At 59.2% G+C, this 20,373-nt stretch overlaps 1 protein-coding gene across 2 annotated transcripts in view; it reads right to left on the reverse strand.

Annotated features, from left to right (window-relative positions):
- Positions 1–620: 620 nt before the first annotated feature.
- PEMT (phosphatidylethanolamine N-methyltransferase) overlaps positions 621–20,373 on the reverse strand; it is a 90,697-nt gene continuing 70,944 nt past the window's right edge. The window contains exons 3-8 of one of the 2 annotated variants that reach the window (XM_034942315.3): positions 17,317–17,432; positions 7,544–7,689; positions 4,498–4,609; positions 2,230–2,263; positions 1,285–1,359; positions 621–906 (exon numbers count right to left, since the gene is read on the reverse strand). In XM_034942315.3, the coding sequence (XP_034798206.1) occupies positions 892–906; positions 1,285–1,359; positions 2,230–2,263; positions 4,498–4,609; positions 7,544–7,689; positions 17,317–17,432 (498 nt within the window). In that variant the 3' untranslated portion in view covers positions 621–891. The remainder of the gene's footprint in view (positions 907–1,284; positions 1,360–2,229; positions 2,264–4,497; positions 4,610–7,543; positions 7,690–17,316; positions 17,433–20,373) is intronic. The other variant, XM_003808774.6, reaches the window with a different exon arrangement.

The following is a 20,373-nucleotide window of genomic DNA, read 5'->3' on the forward strand; positions in this document are numbered from 1 at the left end:
GTCCCCTCTGTCCACCTTGGGAGTCCCAGTGGCAATGGCTGAGCCTACACTCCTGGTTACTGTGCCCTGCCTCCCCCAGATGAGGCTTACCCTTGCAGGGCCCACCCCTCACCCCCATACAGACACATAGGGTGCCCAGCGTGTGTCCAGCTGCTGGTCAGCACAAGGCCATTCATTTAGGAATGACAGTGTCATCTGCCCAGCTAGACTGGGGTGGCCAAGGACAACATGCCCACACCTCTCCACCCTCATGCTGATGGACACGGGGCTGGATCCTCCAAGGGAAGAGGCAGCAGAGGGGCTGTCTTGGGTGTGCTGGGGCAGGGGTGGGAGCAGGTGACACAAGACACCAAGTCTCCTGGAGATGAAACCATGGCCATGGCCAGGTGAGCCCCTGACGCCTCCTAAGTACCTTACTGGGAGGCCTGGAGAGAGGTGCCCACCCCTCAGCTCTGAGATTTCAAGACAGAAAGGCTGGAGCCAGCCTTGCCTGGGAGCTACTGGACCTGATATTCGTGCCCCAGGCCTGCTCCGTCCCCACACAGACAGACAGAGGCTCCGTCCCCACACAGACAGACAGAGGCTCCGTCCCCACACAGACAGACAGGCTGGAGCAGATGTTGGGGTCAGGGTGCCTTTATTGGTGAATGGGAATGTGTGGGTTGGAGCTCAATGGCCATATGTCGGCACGTCCAGGGTCCCCAAGGCAGCAGGTTCCAAGGCACTGGAGCAGCCCACGCCGGGGGCGAGCCCTGAGCAGCAGGCACCATTCTCGCCCTGCGCAGGGCCTGCCACTTGGGGCAGGCCAGGAGGCTGGCCAGGCCTTCAGCAAAGCTGTTGCAGCTCAATCAGCTCCTCTTGTGGGACCCGGAGGCTTTCTGCCGGTAGATCTCAGCGGTGAAGGGCCTGCCGGGCAGCGGGGAGAGGCTTCGGTCAGCAGGTCCTGGGGGTGACCCACTGCCCGCACCAGAGCTCTGCGTCCATCAGCTTGAGGGTGTCCAGATGGGACCGGGATCCCCTTCATCCCCCAGAGCCGCTGGGGCAACACTGACTTGGAGCCTTCAGAGCGCAGGCGGGAGGGGGGAGAGGAGAGGGGCCGGCTGCCTGCTGGGTCCTGCAGGCCGCACTGTAAGCTACCATGGCCGCTCTGACCTGGGAGCCCTGGAGTGGGCCTGGCTGACGGCAGCCTGTCCTGAGCCTGCCCTGGCCACAAGGAAAGGTTCTAGAGGGAGAGACAGGGCCAGTCGGGCAGCCACGCCCCCACCCGCCGCAGCCCCTACTCACTCTTCGTATAGGAGGGCCACTATGTAGGTGAGGGCCACCAGCACCGTCAGGAGCAGGCCCGTGGGGCTGGCGTGCCTGAAAGGACAGAGGCAGGTCAGGCCTGGCTGGAGCCAGGGTCTCTCAGGGCCACGGCCCACCTGCCCAGGCTGGCCCTTCCTGCCGTGACCCAGGCCCTCCGGCCGACGCTGGGCCACTTGGGCCGACCGAGCCCAGGCAGCACTGCCCCTTTCTGAGTCTGGCTTTTGTGCCAGGACCAGGGTCCCCATGTTCTCGGTCCTGATCCATTTATCATCATTGTCTGCCTGTCCGGCCTGGCTGGGTTCCCTCAGGGTGGGGCCTGCTCACTCTTTCTGGGTCTCCAGCCGCCAGCCCAGAGCTGGGAACGCAGCCCCAGGCAGAAAAGTCCCAGTGGCTAGGGCTGTTCATTCCCGCACAGGAGGAGATTCTGGGGCAAAGTGCTCCCCTGTCTCCCAGAAACCATGCTCTGAGGAACAAAGGCTGTTTTCTAGAAATGGGTCCAGGGTCCCCCAAAGCCAGTTTGGTCCACCCTGAGTCCCCAGCCCCCGGCCACAGGTGCAGCCCCATGGCCACGCCCTGGGAGGATCTGGCTGTGGGGAAGGGGGCTTAGGAGCTGCCGCCCCGCCCAGCCCTCAACACCCAGCCCAGCTTGGGCTCTCCCAGGTGGTGGGACAGCGGCCCCACGCCCAGGAGCCCCCTGGTCACCCCAGCCCAGAGGACGGGAGGCCCCAGGCAGAGCATGCAGCAGGCCCAAGGCTGGATGGAGCATCGCCAGGGGCTCTCTGCTGGTGACCAGCTCCTGACCCCGCCACACCAGTAAGCAGCGGCAGCTCGTCAGTGACGGCACCAAGGAGCCCGGGCGCAGCTGCTTTGGGTTTCCAGAAATAGCTGCCGTCAAGCTGTCCCCCAATCTATTTCTATAGTTACCTCTGATCCCACAGCTCCCGCAGGCGCTGGGCTGCTGCCGGGGAGGAGGGAGGGAGGGAGGAAGAGAGGAAGGAGAGAGAGGAAAGGAGCTGCCTGGCGGGCACAGAGGGCTCATGGGCAGGCCTGGGCCAGGGGCTGTGCCCTCCTTGGCTGCCCCTGTGCCAAGCTGCCCCCTCCCCAGCCAAACCATCACAAGAACCCCAGGCAGGGCTGGATCAAGGTGAGGGCTGGAGGACACCTGTGGCCCCTGTGGGGACCCTCTGCCCTGCCCACTGCCTTCCACCCCTGGACCTCACACTGGTCTGCCTGTCTGGGAGCTGCAGAAGGCAGGGCAGACGTAAGGACAGCAAAGATCCAAGCCCAGGCTCCAACCCCAGGGCTGGCAACCAGCAGCGACCCCACTGTGGGCGCCGAGGGGGACAGGAGCCCCTGATTGCACAACACGAAGCAGGAGGCCCACCTGTCCCTCACAGCCAGGCCACCACCTCTGCCATCTGTCCCCTGGCATCGGGCTCACTGCCACACGGCCTGCTGGGGTCCTACATGCCGGGGAGCTCAGACACCTGGAAGGCCCATCTCCGGGGCCCTGGCAGGTGAGAGACAGATGGGCCGTGGGAGGCCTGTGGGGGTCCCTGCTGTGTCAGCGTCTGGCCAGGTAATGGCTCATCTCTAATGAGCTCCTGGACCATTGATGCCATCTCTCAGCACACTGCATGGCTGATGTCCTCTGGAGGCGGCTTATGCGTCCCCCAGAGCCCTGGCCTGGCTGCCCCGAGCCCAAGGGTGACTCTCACTCCAGGGCACAAGACACTGCTGGGGACACTAAGCCACTGGGGAGGCACCGAAGGTTGGGGGGTTAGGGAGGGATTCGTGCAGGAGGGAACACTTCACGTTGGGTTTGGAAGGACTGACAAGGGGCATAAGTGGGAGAGTTCTAGGCGAGGGAACAGTGTGTGAGTGCATACGTGCATGTGTTTGTGCACACAGAGGAGGGGGGGGGCCAGGTGTGTTGGGAACCCTAAGCCTGCAGGGACGACCTGGGTGGGGGGGATTGTTTTGAGTTTGGGCTCATCCTGTGGCCCCAGTGGGGGTGCTCCATGGCCGGTGAGCCTGGGGGCACATAGTCTGGGCCTTAGCAGGCAGAGGGACCAGGCTAGAAGGCAGGTAGGACGTGTCCCTGGGGACTGCCTGGCCTGGACGTGGGGTGGGGGTAGGGTGGGTCCCAGCCAGACCCACAGCCCCCCTTCTAGCTTCTGCTGTCTCCAACCCCAGCTGCTACGGTCCCAGCTGCTGAAGGTGGGAGCCAGGAGGCAACATCTTGCGCTTGACATTCACTGTTTACGATTCACTCCTTTGGGATCCTCAGGTCTTGTGGAGAACCTGTAAATTCTAGGCCAGTGGTTTTCAAGTGTTAAACAAAAGCAGTGGAACACTGTCTGCCAAAAAACCTTCTATGGAAGAAAATGGCTAAACTAGAACTGCTGGGGTGGGGGCTGGGTATGAAGCCGAGGGCAGCTCCCGCTGTGCCATCCTTGACCGCAGGTCCTCTGACCCCCCGGGGGAGCACATCTCCATACCTTGTCAGTACCCGTACCTGGCTGAGGCCGACAGCAGTTCTAGGCTTCCCTTATGGCACGGGGCCCCCTCTGTGGGAAGGGGTATCTGCCACATGGGCAGAGGCTATTGGGGCACAGGGAGTTCTGTCAGCTGCGGGTGAGCTGGGCCCTGGCGGCTCTGGCCAACCCCTCCTGCGGGGAAGATGGCTCGGGTGGTCCCAGCCCTGATGTCTCCGCACAAGGGTCCGCAAACTACGGCCTAGGGGCCAAGAACGCCTGTTACATTTTTAAACGGTTAAAAGCAAAAGGATCAAAAGAATGTTTCATGACACGTGAAAAGGATCTGAAATTTAGGCTTCAGTGTCTGTAAGTGGAGCTGTGCTGGCGCCAAAGACGCGCATCCATTTTCCTGCGTCTGCAGCTGTTTTGTGTGGCAGGACCAGGGCTGAGCAGCTGTGAGCTGCCTGCAGCCTTTGAGCCTCCACACTCCAGCCCTCTTGGAGAAGCTGACCACCCTGTTCTGGGATGTTGTTTCTGTTACCATAGATAAGACGCTTCTGAGAAGGGGAGAACCAGGGTGCCTAGGCCCTCACAAATGACACGTTCTTCCTTTCTCTCTCTCCAGGGGCCCTGGCCCCCGCGTCCTGAGCTGCACCAGCTCCTCTCCGGGAGGTGGCCAGCAGGGCAGAGGGGTGGCAAGCCTGGTACTCACATGATGGCCCAGCCCAGGTAGTTGGCTGTGCTTCCCCAGTACATGGGGTTGTCCAGGATGTTGAAGGGGAACACGGTCACTCTCGCCTCCTTGAGGATCCCGAAGTAATCACCTGTGGATGAGGCAAGGCAGGGTCCCTCGGCTATTCATCAGCCCCGGCCACACCATCACTGAGGGAGGCCCCAGAGCGGGCTGTGGCGAGACCTGCAGGTGAGACAGGGCCCCGCCCTCCAGGAGACTTCAGAGAGTTCAACAATGGGCAGAGTCAGAGGGACCCAACAGGCGCGCAGACAGCAGAGGGCGTGGGGCCTAAGGACTGAGGTGCTGAGCACCGCCCCTGCCTCACTGCTCCTCTTCTCGAGCACTCTGACCCAGCCACGCTGGCCTTCCTCTTCTTCCCGGCTCTGCACACGCTGTTCCCTCCCCTGCGATGCCTTTCCCTGCTCTCTGTACAGAGAGCGCCTTTCCTCCTCAGGCCCTTCGCCCTCTGCTCATGGCGCCTCTTTATGCAGACCCTTCCTCTTCCTGTCCTACCTCCCACTCTTCCTCGCTCTGGTGAGTTCCTCTCCCTCTAGGGGCCTCAGCTGGTTGCTAAGGGCTGCTCTGCTCCACACCCCAGGCTGTGTGGCTCTGGCACCTCCCGTTGCTCTGGGAGGTCAGCCCTGGTATTGTTTTCTCACTTAGCTGCCCAGAGGAGCTAGACCCAGTGGAGAGAGGGTGACTATTGAACAGCCTGTTCCAGACAGGCCAGCCATGCACCCGTCAGCCGCACAGCCACAAGGCGTCCCCCGGCAGAGCTGCTCTGAGCCATAAGGGAGTGGCCGGGGTCACAGTCACAGTGTCTGTCCCAGGCCCACAGAGGACAGTCCCACTGGACACAGAGTAACCGCTCCATAAAGGGTGTGGCTTCGTTCCTCCCAGCCTTCTGTCCCCAGAAACCCCTCATTTGTCTCTCCTCCCAGAGGACAATGGAGCTTCATCCAAGGTGGAAAGTAGGGCAGCTGCCCGACAATGGGCAGCATGGGTCCAGGAGCTTCATCACCATCTGGGGACACGGGGCAGGGCCCAGGACCACTGGAAAGTTCTTTCTTCCCAGGAAGCAGGAAGTGGGGCAGCAGGGTGTGCGTAGATGGCACAGAAACCCAATTCGAGCTGAGTCACAGCAGGAAGTGACCACCTTTGCCTACATACCGCGCTGCTGGTCCTCGGTGTTTCTAGGCCATGTCTGCTGGCAGGGCCGCCAGGAGGCTGTGGCCACTGGTGTTTGCAGGCTCCTTCCCTCCCTCTGACTGTCCAGGACCCCCAGCTTGTTCTTCCACTGCTGAGGGGCTCCACCCACCATCCTGGCTCTCCTTACGCTGCCTCTGCAGCCCTCCCTGTCCAGATCCACCTGAGCACTGGCCACTGGAGGGCCCCCGCCGCTGGTCTCCCACAGGACCTGATTGCACAGCCCGGAGTCCCCCTTCCCATGTGGCCCTCGCCGCCCTCACATCCTGGAAGGGCCCCTCCACAGCTCCTCCTGAGCCCCACCTCTGATCCTGGCTCCATCGGTCCAACCTCTTCCTTGCTGGGACCCCCTCTATGGCTCCCACCTCTCTGGGGATGGAGCCTCAGCCCCTTGGATGGCCTTCAAGGCCTCGGCTCATCCTCCTGCCCTGTCCCAACCGACAGCACCTGTGCGGCCAGTCCAGCTGCCCCCCACCTCCAGCTGCCCGCTACTCTGCCCTCAACATCCCTCTCCTTGCACCAAGGCTTTTTTCTCTTTCCTACCTGCCCGCACCTGCCCCCACCTGGCAGATCCAGACGCTCCTGGCTGCCGTCCCCCTTCCTGGACCAAACTCCCTACAGCGTCTGCCTGAGCAGGAAGCACTGAACTGCCTGTGGGTGCCCCCCACAGTCCCAGAGAGGCCTGGCCATGGGCGATCCAGAATGCTGCACCCACAGATGCCACTTCCTCCCTCGGGGGGAACCCTACTGGCAGGCACAAGCTCCTTGAGAACTTGGAGTGCCCTGTGACAGCCCACGGTGCCCTGGGGGCTGGGCCCAAGGAGCTGTAGCCGGCATCTGAGGATGGGGATGGCAGGCAGGCCCGGGAGCTCCTCAGGACACCGTTGGTCCCAGGAGGCTACTGAGGCCACTGAAGCCGAGTGACTTCCAAGCTCCTGCACTGGCCAGGGCTGATGGGGAGGAAGACGTGGGCCTTCCCACCCATGACGGAGAGCGGGCAATGCGGCCAGCTGGACCAACTCCCTGCTCACTGGGAGGGGCTCCCCTTGGACAGGGACTGCCTCCTTCTCTCCTTCCAGGTTCTGAAGGCCCCCTCTTGTCCCCCACCCCTGCCCCCATCTCCCCTCCCACCCCGACCCCTACTGCCTTTCCCATGGCTGCTTTTCTTTCCCAGATTCCAAGGAGCTGGAAGTTGCTGCCATCATCAGGGTCATTGGTGGGCGTCTAGCCAGGCCAGCACTGGGCTCACAGCCTGAAAGCACCTCAGCCACAGGCAGAGGGAAATGGAGAAGGGATAAGGTGCCTCCACCCCTCACCCCTCCCCAGACCTACACCAGCCCTGCCTGCGGCCAAACACGGCACAAACCACAATCCTGCCTGGCCTGAGAGCCACGCGTGCCGGGAGCTGCCAGAGAGGTGGCTGACTCACCACCACCTCAGGCTTCTGTGCAACAAGGCCTGAGAGTCTTCTGCAAGGGGGAGCTGGTGCTGGAGCTGGACTCAAGGAGTCCTGCACCCAGCCCGGGCCGCAGAACGGGCATTGAGTGCATCTTCATTAGGTGGAGAGAAGCAGCAGGAGCTGCCTTCACTCCCCAGGAGGCTGCCGCTCAGCACGCTGGGGTAAGAGGAGCTGTTGGAGCCCAGCCTCCTGTTCTAACCACAGACAAGCCAGGCCTGGAGGAGCGAAGACGCCCCGATGGAGGGGGCCCCTAGCACTCCCACCGATGTCACGGATAGCAGGGCAGCAGCCACCTGGCCCTGCACCTCCCTGGGGCTCCAGCGGGCCTGCTCAGGGTCACCCCAGCCCTCAGGGTCTTACCTAGGAAAGTTCCAGTGAACCCCAGTGCAAAAAAGCTGGAGAGCACGAGCACGACGCCCAGTCCCAGGAGCGTGAGGCCCAGGCTGTAGGCCGCGGGGGTGTCCAGGCTCTCCATCCTGGGCTGGCTCAGCATGGCCTGCGTGAAGCTGTGGGCAGGGGATGGAGAGGGAGGACGTCATGGCCAGGGAGGATGTCACAGCCCGGGAGGAGGCCGACCTCATCTTCTCGCCCTCTCCCCAGGGACCCTTAGAGAGTAGCCAGCCCAGGGCTGCCAGGCCAGGCAGGCAGCAGGTGGGGTCCGGTCCACCTGGGAGGTGGGTGACAGTAGCAGGGAGGGGCCCAGGACTGTCAGATTTTTAAATTTTTTCAAGAGAAGCCAGAAATCCTGACTCGTATGTGAAATATCCTAATTTTTAGAAATAGACAATTCATGAAAACCACTTTAGACCCTGCATGTGAGCAGGCTGGATTCAGCCCGAAGGCCACCAGCTTGCAAACTCTCATCCTGTCCAATGAGCAACTCATACTATGGAGGAAAGTGAGGCTCAGGAAAGACGCAGGTGCCAGGTTGCAGGGCAGGCCCAGGTGTCCCATTCCCCAACAGACTCAGTGCCCCGAGGCCTGGGGCGTGCTCTGTGCTAGGGATCGCGCTTCCACAGCCCCTGTGGGTCTGGCCACATCCTGGGTGGCTTGACTTGCATCTAAAGGCACTTTGGGGGCCCTTAATGTCCTCCTCCACACCTGAATTCCCCCACTAGGCTCCCTTTGGGGCCAAACCACTGAAGGCCTTGTAAAAAGGTAGTGGGGTCCAGGCGTGGTGGCTCACGCCTGCAATCCCAGCACTTTGGGAGGCCGAGGTGGGCAGGTCACCTGAGGTCAGGAGTTCAAGACCAGCCTGGCCAACATGGTGAAACCCTGTCTCTACCCAAAATACAAAAATTAGCTGGGTGTGGTGGTGGGCACCTGGAATCCCAGCTACTTGAGAGGCTGGGGCACAAGAATCGCTTGAACCCAGGAGGCGGAGTTTGCACACCACTGCACTCCAGCCTGGGCAATAGAGCGAGACTTAGTATCAAAAGAAAAAAGAAAAAAAAAAAAAGGCAGTGGCGTGACCAAAAGGGGGTGACTATGATAGCAGTGGGTCTAGAGGCTCAGGTTCTCCAGTTGGCTCCGGAGAACTGAGGGGCTGGTGCAGGGAGGGCACAGGGGCTAGGCATGTGCTGATGTACCCAGGCCTCATCACAGGGGAGCAGGCGCTGGTGGGAAGGGGGCCCTGGGTGCTAGATGAGAGGCACACTCACAGGAAAGGCTGTGTGTGGGAGCACGGACATGTGTGACCAAATGTGCACTTCCCATGCTCACAATAATCACAACACAGAAGAGACATGGAGATCTGCTACCTCACGCAGGGCAGCGCCTTTCACACCCAGTCTGTAGACGGCATCTCCCAGCAGGGCCAGCTTACCATCCACCCCACCACCCATCCTTCCTCCATCCATCTATCCTCTATGCACCCACACATCCATCCATCTGTCCAGCTATCCATCCTTCCATCCATCAATGTATCCTCTATCTGCCCACACAACCATCCATCCATCCACCATGAAGTATCTTTGTTTGCTAGGCTCTTTCAAGCAGATTGAAGCCCCCATCTTCATCCGCTCGTTCCATTCATTGGTGAATTCAGATTGTTGTGAAACTCCTTATGCTGAGCTAAGGACATACAGACATGTCTTTATGCCTCCCTGGAACTCCTTCCTCCAGCTTGACTGGGAGCTCTTGGGGAACAGAAGTTGCTCCTCCTTCCCTGCGTATCCCCCCAGCACTTGGCCCAGGCCACAGAACGGATGTTTAGTGCATATTCATCGACTGGAGAGAAGCAGTAGCCGCTCCTTCCTTCTCCTCCCATCCCCAAGAGCAGAGAAGGAGCCAGGGAGAAAGGGAGAAGGGCCTGTGGACAAAGCCACCAGGACCCGGTGGCAGAGGCGGGCACACCGACCTGTTAAACAGCGGCATTCGGGTGTCAGGGCAAACCCACTGCCGGTCATGCTGCCCATACCCCCAGCTCTCCACCCACCAGTGCCCTGCCCTGATTCTGCTGCTGCCCGGGCTCAGGGTCACCCCGCAGCTCCAGGCCAAGCCTCTGGGATTGGCTCAGGGTCACGGGCTGCCATGGAATCAGGTGGCCACATGCACACCCAGTGTGGTGCCACGATCCAGGCACACCTTCTCCCCTGCCTGGCACCCTCCACTCTCCTGCCTGCAGATGGTGGAGTGGGAGGGAAAGGAAGGGTGCCGGCCCTGCTCAGGAGCATGGCTCCCCTGCAAGCATCTGGCTCCTTGGCTGCCACTGCAGTGGGGACCAGAAAACAGACAGGGGTTGGGAGGGGCGAACAGGGGAGAGCATTCCAGAAAGAGGAAATAGCAGGGAGGTGTGCCTTAGAGTCTGGGGCAGGGCATGGAGCAGGGAAGGTGCAGGCCTCGGCCCGGCAGGGTTTGGAATGCACTCTGCCTGCTGTGGAAAATGCAGAACCAGGGAGACCCATCCAGGTGCTGCAATAGGGGGTGGGCGCAGAGGCCAGGCCCGAGGACGCTGGAGGGTCACTCTGGAGGGAGACTCTGTCGCTCTTACCCCCTCCTGCGGAGACCCGAGCCAGGGCCTGGGTCCATACCCCATGCTCAGGGTTCCTCTGCCAGAATTCATCTGCATCACACAAGCAGGCAGCAGATGAAAGGGAACTTCCTCCCTCTGGTGTGGCCCAAAAGCCCAGCTCGTTCAGGGCCCAGCTTCCCTGGGGGCATGGCTCAGTAGGCAAATCAGATCTGCTTGGAAGCAGATTCCAGATGAAGGGCAGATCCGGGGCCAGGGAGCGGGTGGGAGAGGCCCCAGATTTGCCCCAGACCTGACCCTCAGTCCCCCAGCTGCTCCTCCGCCTACGGCCCCAGTCCTGGGGCCTTTCCTTTCCTTTCTCTGAGATGACAGCCTGGGCTGGCTCCTGGCACAATGCTCTGTGGGTCATTTGCTCAGAGTCGGCAGAGGAACTGGGCTGAGCTCCTCCCTGGCGTTCTCACCAAGTGGCCCCTTACCCAGTCAAATACACTCTGATTCTAGATTCCAGGTTTACTGGAATCTCATGGCCCGAATTAGGCAATCGACAGTGTTCTAGCTCCTCCATTAAGCCAGGAAAGCACAGTCCGTCCATTCCACAGGGAAAATTAGTGGATGGATGAGTAGCTCTGTGACCACAAGCTCCCTAACAGAATGAGGTAATATAGGACGCAATTTCCCTTGGAAGTATTCCGCACTAGGGGTGGGGAACGGAGACTCATTCATTTGCCTTGGGTTCTATTTTTAAGACCTGGATTGAACCTTCAGTCATTAATGTGATTTGAGGCTGTCTGCACTCTGCTCCCATAAAATCCCGGAAACCCTGGGGTGGAGGTGGGGAGGGGGCATCACTGCCCTCAGTGTCCCCACCCTGTCCCCAGCCAGCAGTTCTGGGCCACACACCAGGCCACAGGCACACGGCCCCACCTGGGACAGGCCTGTCCCGTTTCTATCTGCAGCCGACCAGAAACACTTCCCTGACTTTGATCATCCTGGGGTGTCTCCGCAACGTCGTCCACATCCATGTGTGGCCTGAGTGCCATGTACTCCACATCCTTCACCCCAGGCTTGGAGTGACTCGCTCTTTCCACTCCATCTCAGCTACACGACGCTAGCCATGAAATGAGTCGTCTGATGGGCTCATTTCTTTTCCAAGACATATTAAAATAAGCATGTAACTACTAAAACAAAAAATGTTCATCTATGCAACCCCCGAAACCATCAAAGGGCTTGAATTTCGGGCTTTGACGCTGCACTAATTGTGAGCATTTGAATAACACGTCACCTTTCCAAAGTGTTTCCAAAACCCATCAATAGCTGAGAGAGAGTCTGTCTTGTTTTACAAACAGGGAAGCAGATGGTAGAAAGCAGGAGGGGCAGGATGGCTCTCCTGCCTCCTCACGACCTGTAAACAGTGGGATAGGCTCAAGCCTCACGGGCAGGCCAAGGACAACAGGCAGCAGTATCCCAGCACCCCTAGCACCTGGGAATCCCAGGCTGACACCCACTCTCCTTCCAGACTTCCTGGCGGTGTGTGCTTTGGGGATGGGGAGGGTGCCTCTTCCCTCCTTCCCAGCCACAGCCCCTCAGGTGCCAGACCAGCCTGGTCTACCAGGGCCTGGACCCACTCTTGCTGAACTGCAGCCCCTCTCCCTCCTTCCTTCCCAGCAGCTGGGGGCCCTTGTGCCCAGGAAAGCCTATGCCAGGTTCCCTGTCCTAAGTGCCCCCCCACCCCTTACTCTCCAGCTGCCCTCATGGACCGCGCCCAATGGCTACCCCAGGCACCTGCCGCGAGGGAATCACTCTGGTGAAGGGATTTCACAAATAGAATTCAGGTCCTAATCAGCTGGCCTTGAGTTAATCAAAAGGGAGGTGACCCTGGGTAGGCCTTCCCAAAAGGGTCTAGAAGCCAGAGAGACCAAAAGCCAAAGCCACAGAGCTGCCTGCTGTGCTGCGGGGAGGCCACCAGGAGCTGGGCCTCAAGGACCCGCGTCCTGCCAGCAACCCGAAAGAGTGGAGGACCACGCCTCGGGTGAGCTCACACCCAGCAGGCACCTTGATTCCAGCCTGGGGAGTCCCTGAGCAAAGACCCCGCCCCCGCATCCAGCCTCCTGGACACAGAAACTGTCACATAGTAAGTTTGTGTGGTTTAAGCCCTAAGTGTGTGGGAATTTGTTACACAGCAGAAGGAAACTAATACACTTGGCTTCCCAGTCCACAGGCTCTTTAAAAATTCTGGCCTGTTCTGCCAAGACAGCAGGAGTCGCTTTTTTCTGCCATGGAACGCTGCACACGCCCAGCCCTCCATTGCTCCATCGGAAGCAAACTGTCCCATCGGCTCCATGCCCTCCCTCCTTCATGCAGCCGCTCAACCCCCGGCCTGTCCTGACCACATCCTTGAGCAGGTCCGGCCAGGCACTGGGTGGGATGCAGCAGTGACCAGGACATGTAGTCACCAGGACAGAGGGCCACCTGTGCCAGCCTCCTCCAGGGCCATAGTCCCCAAAGGCCTGGCCTCAGAATCATCAGGGAGTTTTTGAAAACAGACTTCCCTAGGGGAGAGGGGCTCTGGGGTGAGTCTGGTGTCCCACAGGCTTGCACCTGCCCCATGGCCTCTAGTATACAGAGCGCTGAGGTGCGTCCCCACCTGCCCTGCCCCTGCTGCCCAGCCTGTGAGTGGGGGCCGCCCTCTCCTGGGACTCATGGGCCCTGCCCAGCCATCTGAAGAGCCGGCTCACTCCTCCAGGCCTTGGTCATAACGCTTCTTCAGCCAGGGCTCCGCCTGCACCCCACCCACCCAGACCACCTTCCAGAGACCACCCTGCCCCTCCAGGTGCCTCCTAGCCCAGCCTGGGAGCACCTCCAGGTCGAGGAAGATTCCTGATCGACAGCCACACTCCGAGGCCAGGATGCAGCTTCTCAGCCTGGCTGTGCCCGCCACACCAGAGCACACAGGAGCCTCTCCCCTCAGAAGACCCAGAGGGAGCCCTGGGAGACTCCAGGCAATTCCGCTGTGCGCTGGAACACAGTTCCATCCCGTGACTGGTGAATGACACCAGGAGCTCGCTGATGCCCTAACAAACTCGGCTGTCTCCTCCCACAGCCAGGAGGGAGGAAGGGCTGCAGCCCAGTCCTGTGAAGCCCATTCGAGCCCTGCCTGGCCATCCACACCTCGCCTGCCCCCATGGGCTTTCTCGAGACCAGCCTTGTGGCTCATCAGAGGGTAGCGGTCCAGCCAAAGCTGGCCAAGTTCAGCTGTGCAGGGGGCAGCTCAGGCAAGGGACTTCAACAAGTGCCCCGGAGCCCATCAGCCTTCCTCCCCATTCACACTCCACAGCCAGAGCAAACAGGTCTGTGCTAATGGCCCCTTCGGGACTGGATGGAGCACATCTGCTTCCAGATAACAGTGTCTCATCCTGCCCCGGGCCTCCCCTGACCACCTCTGGATGCACTGCTGGTGCAGACCTGCTAACACGGTGACCTACTCTCCCCTGGGACCCGCTGGCAGGTCAGCTGCTGGTGGCCTCTCGGACATCCCATCCATGACCCAGGCTTGGCTCAAGCACGTGCCTGTGTTCTCTGCCCACCAACCGACTCCTGCTGGGCGCAGAGGCTTTTGAGCACAGCCTGGACCCCACAAAGCTTGCCATCTCCCATGGAGAACGATGTCACACCCCAAAGGTCCAGAACAGGCACACTCATGGGGACAGAAAGCAGACGAGTGCTGCCAGGGACTGGGGGGCGGGAGATGACTGCTCCAGGCGTATAGGGTGAGGAAAAAGCTCCGAAACTAGTCAGGAGGAAGGGCTGCACAACATCGGGAAGCTGCGAAATGTCACTGAATTGTAAAGCTTAAAATGGTTCATAACATTTTATGTTATGTCTATTTTACTGCACAAAAAAGAATACCCACCTCTAGACAGCCATTGAAGCGATGCACGCATGGGAAAGGGTGTGGGGGTGGGGGGGGTGCAGGAGCTGGTCCTGAGGGTCCTGTCAGAGCCTGGCCCAAGAGCCCGGTCCAGCTCCAGCACCTGCCACCTGTGTGCCTCACACTGGCAGGTGTGGGCGGGAAGGATGGGTCACCAGGGACATGGCAGGACAGGGTGCAGGCAGGGGCCTGGAGGGGAAGAACAGTGGGGGAGAGAGTGAGGACCAGGGCACACCTCTGCCTTTGAACGCAAAAGGTGAGAGGAGAAAAGCAGCCCAGGACATCCTTTCTCTCCTCCCCAAAATCCAGGGGTGGCCAGTTCAACCAAAAGTCATGGCCCTGCTGGCTGGGCAGATGCCAGGTGAGGCCAACACTGATATGAGAGGAGGGAAAGCTGGGAGCCACCATCTGTAAGAAGCTGACTTCCTCCAGCTACCCCAGGAGGACTCCCAGGCCCCGGGATCCAAGAACAAACCAGACAGTGCTTTGCTGCTGTCTACGGCTGGAGCTGGGCTGTGGGTGGGCCTGTCCCCCTGGTCTCCTAGGTACACACAGCACTAGGCTGGGGCCTGGAGGAGGAAGGATGACCCCTTCCAGGGCCCTCTACTCTCTGCCTTGAAAAGGGGTGGATGACGGGGGCGGACCTCCAGGGTCAGGCAGATCACAGGCTGTGCTGCTGGACCAGCAGGGAGGTGATGGGGAGGACTCAAGGAAGCCTCCGGGGTTTCTAGTGCAAGATGAGATTGCGCAGGAAATCAGAACTCAGCAGAGACTCAGAGCAGCTCCCGGGGCAGGGCTGGCAGGAGGGGCTCCATCAAGGCAGCTGCCTTGTGGTGCTGGCCGGTGTTTCCGGGCAGTCACCTGGCCTGGTCTAGCTGCCCCTGGATCTGTGTGTGCTGTGGGCTGCAGCTCACTTCTCCTGCTTTGTGCCAGCCCTGATGGTGGTCCCAGCATGCTCTAGCGAGCAGGAGTGGTGGAACAGCTCAGCGTGCCAGCCCTGGGCTGAGTCTCAACCCTCTGCAGCCCTCCACCTGTCTTCAGCCTCGCTGTTCCTGTGGGGGGACTCCAAGCTCTGAGCGTTCAGTTGGCCAGCACCAGCCCCCTCCCTCCTGGCCGCTGGGGAGTGTGGATGCCTGGGGGCTGAAGGGCACAGACCCCTGACTGTCCTGCCAATGCAGCCAGGGCCCCATCCTGGGTAAGGAGGGACACTCTGCCGGTGGCCCAAGAGGCAGCATGGGTAGGAAAGAGGCCCATCTCCCGTCCCCTGATGCTCCCATAACCCAGCCTGGGTGGTGCCGGTGCCTGCCAGGTTCCTCTGGCCTAAATGGATGGAATCTTTTCTCCCTAAGCCACTGCTGAGCTGGAAGCTGCCTGTTCTCCAATGCTGGTCAGCGCTTCATGAGCTGTAAAACCTTGGGCAACCATTGCTTCTTTCCAAGCCTCACTTCCTCCATCTGCACAGTCAGACTCTTCTCTACCCAGAGACTATAAATGTGAAAATGCTCCCTGGGGCCAGAGAGCCTAGAAGATTGTGAGCATGCAGGTTGTACAGACGCACAGGCCCCGAGGCGGTGCCATGGGCCAAACCCCTTGCCCTCTGAGGGGTGAAAAGCCCTCTCTGGGGAAGCCTCTTCACATCATTCAACCCAGGGCAGGTGCCAGGGGACCCACCCCTCTGAGGACCAAGACCGTGGGATAGCCACCCAGGCCTAGAGAAAGCAGGCAGCCCTGGCCCAAAGGGCCAAGAAGCAAAGGCCAGGAGCCAGGGGTCCAGTGCAGAAGGCTGACCTCAGTAGGACCCTGACCACGCTGCTCACCCACATTCCTGTGGCCAAGGCCATGACAATGACGGGAAGGCAGCAAGGGTGCCTGGCCACGGAGGGGGAAGGCCTAGGCCACCCTCGGTGAGTGTGTGAGGGGCCTGACCACCAGCAAGGCCTGCCTCGGCTCCACACGTGCTGGCATGGAGCATTCACAGGCCCCTTCCTGTGTGCACCCAGTGCCTGCAGGCCAGGCTGGTCCGACGGAGATGGGGCCACGGGCAATGGGGAGAGCCAGGCTACATGCACCCCATCCAAAGGAGGCAGCTGTGCCTTGGCCCCAGTGAGCGCTCCACGTGGGGTGTGGCCAAGCACACACAGAGCTTCTGGTCTGTCTCGACAAGTCAAAAATGGGGATTCTCTGGTGCAGCTAGTTTCTCATTTTTTGGAGAACCACGTGGTCCATGTTTAGTCCATGAGCTGCCGTGCGCAATGATTCTCAGGGTACTGTGGGAGGTGAGACCGGGGCCCAGAGATGGGGCAGCTGCCCTGCACAGCCTGCATCCCCAGGTCGCCTGCAGCCATCACATTCCACGCAGGTGGCCCTTGTCTAGCCTGGTGTCTGGGCAGAGAAATTCGCTCCCAAGTGCAGTGGGCTGTGCCTCATCATCTAGTTCCAGTTCTTCTTCTCTGACCTTATCATTTGATAGCAGGAAGGTGCCTGTCCCAAGTCCAGAGATGGGCAAAGAAGCTTTCTTTTTAAAAAAAAAAAATGTGAGACGGAGTCTCGCTCTGTTGCCCCAGGCTGGAGTGCACTGGTGCAATCTCGGCTCACTGCAACCTCCGCCTCCTGGGTTCAAGCAATTCTCCTGCCTCAGCCTCCCAAGTAGCTGGGATTACAGGCACACGCACCACCATGCCCGGCTAATTTTTGTATTTTTAGTAGAGACGGAGTTTCATCATGTTGGCCAGGGTGGTCTCGAACTCCTAACCTCAGGTGATCCACCCGCCTCGGCCTCCCAAAGTGCTAGGATTACAGGTGTGAGCCACCATGCCCGGCCTCAAAGAAGCTTTCTGACGCTGATTCAAACCTAACCTGGAGAGATGGTCAGGCCTGACCCCTGAGGGCTCCCGAGCCAGCATCCACCTTCTGACTGGACGCTTCCTGGAGGAGACTCCTGAAACAGCCTTGGCTACGTGGCAGAGGCTGGGATGTGACCTTGGGACCACCCAGGCATTGTCCCTTGTCCCCCATTCACATACCCCCATTCCTGAGGTCACTGGGGCTCCTCTGCTGGCCAGAGTCTAAACGGCTGGGAGGGGTAGGGTGGCTTGCTGTGGCAGGTGGCTCTGAGAGCTAACCCCTGAGTGCTCAGACACAAGGCTCCCGCGTGGTGAGGGATGAGGTACCACCAGTAGCGGCCCTCCCGCTAGCCCAGGGGTTGTGGCTCCCCAGTGAGAGAGCTGTGCTTACCAGTGCGAGCGCAGGAAGTTCAGGAGCAGGATGGTGACGCTTAGGGAGTAGCAGGCCAGGTAGGGGGATCCGAAGGCCCTGCTCAGCTTGCGGGTCTTGTGTTCCCATCGTGCAACCTAAACCGTGGGCAGAGAACAAGAACGAGATGTTTCCTGGGGAGACTCCAGGGTGGGGGTGGGGAGCGCATGCCTCTCTCTGCTTCTCAGGCTCCAAAGCCCCCATTTCCAAAGAAGAAGAATTACACGGGAGCAACAACCACATGCACCCCAGCTGCACATTATCTGCCCTAGAGCAAGTTCCACAGGGATTTTCACACTTGCTCAGTTCATCTGGACGGACAACAAGGTCCTTCTGGAAACAACTCTTCAACCAGACACAGCCATGAACCCACCAAGAGGCAGAAAGAGACGTCTGGCGGAGAAGATCTGTCCCTGGGGAGACACATGGGGTCTGACCTCAGGCCCTACCTGAGAGCTGCTGAGTGCATCCCACAGACTCTAAAAGGGCCCCAGCAGAACTGCCAGAGGAGCCCATGGCTGCAGGAGCACGCGGCCTTCAGAGCACAGGCCCAAATTTCCGCTGGGGGCCTCACAAAGTGTCCATCACAGGCGCAAGGCAAAGCAAAGAAAACCCCTCACCCTCCTCCCTCTGCCCAAGTGCTCTTCTCAAGGCACAGACTTTCAAACAGTGACTTTTAGCCTCAGAATCCTTTTACTTTGTTTTTTTTCAAACTAATCACATCTGGAATCTCAACATCTGGCCACCAATGGTGGAGAGAAGGGAGCTCTTCCTGCCTGCCTGCTGTTTCCACAGTCCTGAGCTGGTTATCGCCCGGGCCTGGCCCAGCACACTGAGGAAGGAACGGAGAGGAGGGGAGGGTGCAAGGAGGATGCAAAAAGACAAGCATGCAGCCTGGGGTCAGGGGCTGGGCTCTAGGTACGTGAGCAAGTTGCCTGTGGGCCCAGAGTACGCGCCTGTGTGTGCACAGGAAGAGCCTCAGAGGCCTGCTCCCAGCCACCTACCTCCACCCCAGCCCCAGCGATGACTGCTGCCTGCTCCACTTCCCAACTGGACCTGCCTTTCCCAGCAGTTGCGGCAGGAGAGTGATTAGCAATGATTTCCTCAAGGCCACTGACTCCCAGAAGGTAGCTCCCTAGTGAGTCCTCTGGCCCCTGTCCTCAGAGCTCCTTGGCAGTGGCAGGCTAGGGGGCAGCAGATGGGGGGGGGCGGGGCACACCAAAGTTTACAGGAAGGAGAGGTGAAGGAGGTAGCTCCCGGGCCTTCCCCTCAACCAGCTGTTGGCACTGCAGCCAATTCTCCCAGAAGGTAAGCAGGCCCTAGTCCAGGTCTCAGCAGGTGGCCGCTGCTGACTCTGTGGGAAGCTCAAAAGGCGGAAGGAATAAGCACTGCAGGGGTGAGGAGGGGGCTGCGGTGACCTGGATGGGAATGTGTGGGGTGGGGTGGGGGCAGAAGAGAAGCAGCCTGCAGAGAGCACCGCGGGGGCCCAGGACCACAGCCTGCTTTGTTTTGTTTTGTTCCAATTCTGAGATAAAATTCAAAGTAGTTTTTAGCTATGCAACCATCACCACGGTCTAAGTCCAGAACATTTCTTCACCCCAAGTAGAAACCCCGTCCTCCCCATCCCCCATCTGCCGGCCCCTGGCAACCACTCATCGCTTTCTGTTGCTATGGATTCACCTATTCTGGACGTTTCATATAAACTGAATCACACACTACATGGTCTTTTGTGTCTGGCTGCTTTGACTTTATGTAACGTTCTCAAGGTTCGTCTGTGCCACAGTGCGTAAATGCACTTCATTCCCTCTTACAGCTGAATACGACTCCAGTGTATAAAGATTTTGTCCACCGGTTCAGCAGCTGATGGACACTTCGGTTGCGTTAGCAGCACTGTCCACGGTGACCAAGGCCAAAGCCAAGCAACATTCGGGCGCTTGCTAGGAACAATCGTGCCCAAGTGTTTTGTGGATGTGTGTTTTCAGTGCTCTCAGGTATACACCTAGGAGTGGAATTGCTGGGTCACATGGTAAATCTATTTATTGAAGAGCTGTGAAACTGTTTGCCACAGTGGCTGCCCCATTTTCCAGCCCCACCAGCAATGCATGAAGATTCTAGTTTCTCCACATCCTCCCCAACACCAGTTATTTTCCCTTTTCAAAAATTATAGCCTTCAGGGGTGGGGTGCACTGGGCGTGGTGGCTTACACCTCTAATCCCAGCACTTCGGGAGGCTGAGGTGGGAGAATTGCTTGAGCTCAGGAGCTCAAGACCAGCCTGGGAGACATAGTGAGACCCTGTCTCTCCAAAAAAATAAAAATAAAAAAAATTAAATTAGCCAGAAGATTGCCTGAGCCTAGAAGGTTGAGGATGCAGTGAGCCAAGATGGCACACCACTGTACCCCAGCCTGAAGACAGAGCAAGACCCTGTCTCAAAAACAAAGAAAAGAAAAGAAAAAAAATTCTGTAGCCATCCTAGTGGGGTGGCTACATCCTAGTGTCAGGTGGCTTTGGTCTGCATTTCCCTAATGATAAAGAAATACCTTTCCAGCTGGGCGTGGTGGCTCACGCCTGTAATCCCAGCACTTTGGGAGGCCGAGGCAGGTGGATCATGAGGTCAAGAGATCCAGACCATCCTGGCTAACACGGTGAAACCCTGTCTCTATTAAAAATACAAAAATTAGCCGGGAGTGGTGGTGTGCATCTGTAGTTCAGCTACTCGGGAGGCCGAGGCAGAAGAATTGCTTGAACCTAGGAGGCGGAGGTTGCAGTGAGCCGAGATCGCGCCACTGCACTCCAGCCTGGCAACAGAGCAAGAGTCCATCTCAAAAAACAAAAACAAAAACAACAAAAACCTTTCCTTCAAGGGCTCTCTCTGCCATCCTCAGCCTCCCATACAGCCCCCCTACCCCAACAGACCCAGGCCACATCTGTCCCTTAGCCTCGGAAAGGGCTGATGCTAAATGAGCTTTCAGAACAATCTAACGACAACAGAAAAGCATCAAGCAAGACTAACCCATGTGGGAAAGAAAAAGAGGAAACC

This window comes from Pan paniscus, chromosome 19 (assembly GCF_029289425.2).
Source record: "Pan paniscus chromosome 19, NHGRI_mPanPan1-v2.0_pri, whole genome shotgun sequence".
NCBI lineage: Eukaryota > Metazoa > Chordata > Mammalia > Primates > Hominidae > Pan > Pan paniscus.